The following is a 2500-nucleotide window of genomic DNA, read 5'->3' on the forward strand; positions in this document are numbered from 1 at the left end:
TCGACACTTTGGATAACGAACTCGAGAAGGGGTCATAGACATGTATGCTGCAGGCTCGTTCTCATTACTGCTAGCCAGCATTGCCATGTAATCCAATGGATTTTCAGGGTTACTCGAAGGTTGGCAAAGCAATGGGGTCAGGCAGCTCATGCAAGAATGTGGATGCCTGTTCGAAAAATTTATCAAATGGTGAGGGAGATATGGAGAAGGCAAGCCACTGGACAATGACCTGGGTTTCATGCACACATACTCTGCAGCTCCAAACTTGTTGGTGACCTCAACAAACTGTTTTTTCCCAGAGGACATAGGGGCATAATCCTCAGATGTCTGATCATCCAACCCCAATGGTACCAAACTTGATGGAGAGTGAGGGTGGGCAATGATAGGTAAAGATGGAGAACGTTGAGTAAATGATGATAACGGAAATGAAGTTGGGCTCATCTGTAAGTGCTGGCATCGCCAAGGAGTAGGCATGGTAGCTTGTGCCGATGTTGGCAATGTGTTGGATGAAAGAGAGACTTTTGGAGATGGCAATACAGCTACAGTTGGAACTGAGGAATGTGGCAAAGCTAAAGTGTTGGACTCAGATGAAGCTGCTTGTGTAATGGGAATGATAGATGACTTCAGTGATGGTGGGAAGGTAAATAGATTTTGTGTTTTTAGGTTGTTTTCAGAAACACAGAAAGAGGGAGATTTTGGAAGAGTTGGTGAAGTTGAGGATGATGGCGAACTTGGTGTTGAGTTTGAAGAAATAGAAGTTTGTTTTGGTAAAGTAGGTGTGGATAGTATAACTGAGAGATCTATCGATTTTGAGGTGACTTTGCTTGATTCTAATGGCCCAGGGCATGTTGAAGACAGCATAGGATCTGTAATGGATGACTTTGAGGTCATACAAGATCCTGGGAAGATTGTAACTGCCACAGGAGACATCGATGTTGATGATGAAGAAGAAGATGGTGATGAAGGAGGGGTTGTGATTAAAGATGTTGTCGCTGTGCAGGCTAGTTGTGGCCCAGATCTCATAGCTTCCAAAATTGCTTCATGGATTTGTCTCGCTGTTGACCCATCCTCGGTTTGCATCCATAATTCACCAGCTCCTGGTTCGGCCGATCGACCTAACTCGATGAAAAACAAGCTTTGGGCATGGCCGCAGCGTCGAACGCATGGCAGCTTCAATGAAAGCACTGGAGTCGTTGCACCTCGTCGGACCAGTGTTAATGCTCGCCCTCCATTTAAGCAGAGCCGGTAACTGCCAGCCAAACCTCGAACTTGAGCTAAACCTCGAGCCTTGATGTTTACAGCCCAGGCATGACTTGGTCCATCACCACAGATTGCATGGAAGGCGTTATACCACGCATCCCTCTCCCCTTCATTTTCAGCTACAAGCACCAGGTCTTCTGTACATGTGAAGAGAACCAACTGCAGTGGTCTGTTTTTGGGGTCAGATCGACGCCCCACAGCGATACAACCTTCAAGAGAGAGTACACGTCGTGGTCGAACAGACATCTGCATCTTTAATGCCTCCAAGGGGCGCCACGGTCGGCTTGGACCATGGATTTCAAGGCAAGCTGGAGCTTGAGGTGTTGCACCACGAAGAATGTACAAGCATCGCTGTGATGCACGTGATTTGCGTAGGAAGCCACTCTTGAGCACTTCGCCACACAAATCCATCACCAAGTTGTGTACTGGGAAAAGGGTAAAAAAAAAAAAAATTGACATCAAGTTTCATAACAAAGGTAGTAAGAAAAGAGGGAAGATATAATTATCAGCGATACACTTTTAGGAAAAAGAAACGTATTCAAATAATCGAATTTATACACAATATATGACACCTCAATAGAGACTAATAGCGAGTATATCCAACCTTTTCCCTCAAAACCATTGAAATTATTACAGACACTTTCAAATAAATTTGTTGTAAACTCTTGTGGAATGGTGTTCCACACTTCTTCCAAGATATTCCAAAGATCATCTCAGTTGCTGGGATTCTTTTTTTACCTTTTCATTGAAAAAATAGTCCAATGCAGGTTCAACTATATTGAGATCTGAGCTTGAGGGGGGGTGGGGGGTGGGGCATTCCATGTGTTGAAGAACTCCAGATTCTTCTTTCTTTTGCAAATAGGTTTTACTTCTTCCAGTTGAGTGATTTGGATGAACATCTTGCTGTAAGATGAAGTGTAGACCAATAAGTCTTGCACTACTGGTGGATTGAATTTGTTTGTACCTTGCTATAGTTAATATACCATCACTTTTCTGCAATTTACCAACACCACTTGAGGATATGCACCCCCAAACTTGAATTGAACATCCTCCATGCTTTATTAATGTTGGCTTCATGCAAGGCTCTGTATAAGTTTCAGTTTTTCATCATCTCATAGACTATCTTTTATAATTTATTAGATCCAATTACTGAAACTTTGACTCTTCTGTCCAAAGCATCTTTGAACATTGTTCCATAATCCAATTTCTGTGTTATTGTGCATAATTTAGCTTTTGTCTC

General features: G+C 43.0%; 1 protein-coding gene across 4 annotated transcripts in view; it reads right to left on the reverse strand.

Moving 5' to 3' along the window:
* The window catches only part of LOC147024245 (uncharacterized), a 50944-nt gene that overhangs the window by 2444 nt on the left and 46000 nt on the right, over window positions 1–2500 (reverse strand). For all 4 annotated transcript variants that reach the window (XM_085883994.1, XM_085883995.1, XM_085883992.1 and 1 more), the window contains one exon: window positions 1–1685. This exon is cut by the window's left edge. In XM_085883994.1, coding sequence (XP_085740120.1) covers window positions 1–1671 — 1671 coding nt within the window. In that variant the 5' untranslated portion in view covers window positions 1672–1685. The remainder of the gene's footprint in view (window positions 1686–2500) is intronic.

The sequence above is a fragment of the Eptatretus burgeri genome, chromosome 6 (assembly GCF_056783735.1).
Source record: "Eptatretus burgeri isolate ZD-2024b chromosome 6, Ebu_testis_v1, whole genome shotgun sequence".
NCBI classification, from domain to species: Eukaryota; Metazoa; Chordata; class Myxini; order Myxiniformes; family Myxinidae; genus Eptatretus; species Eptatretus burgeri.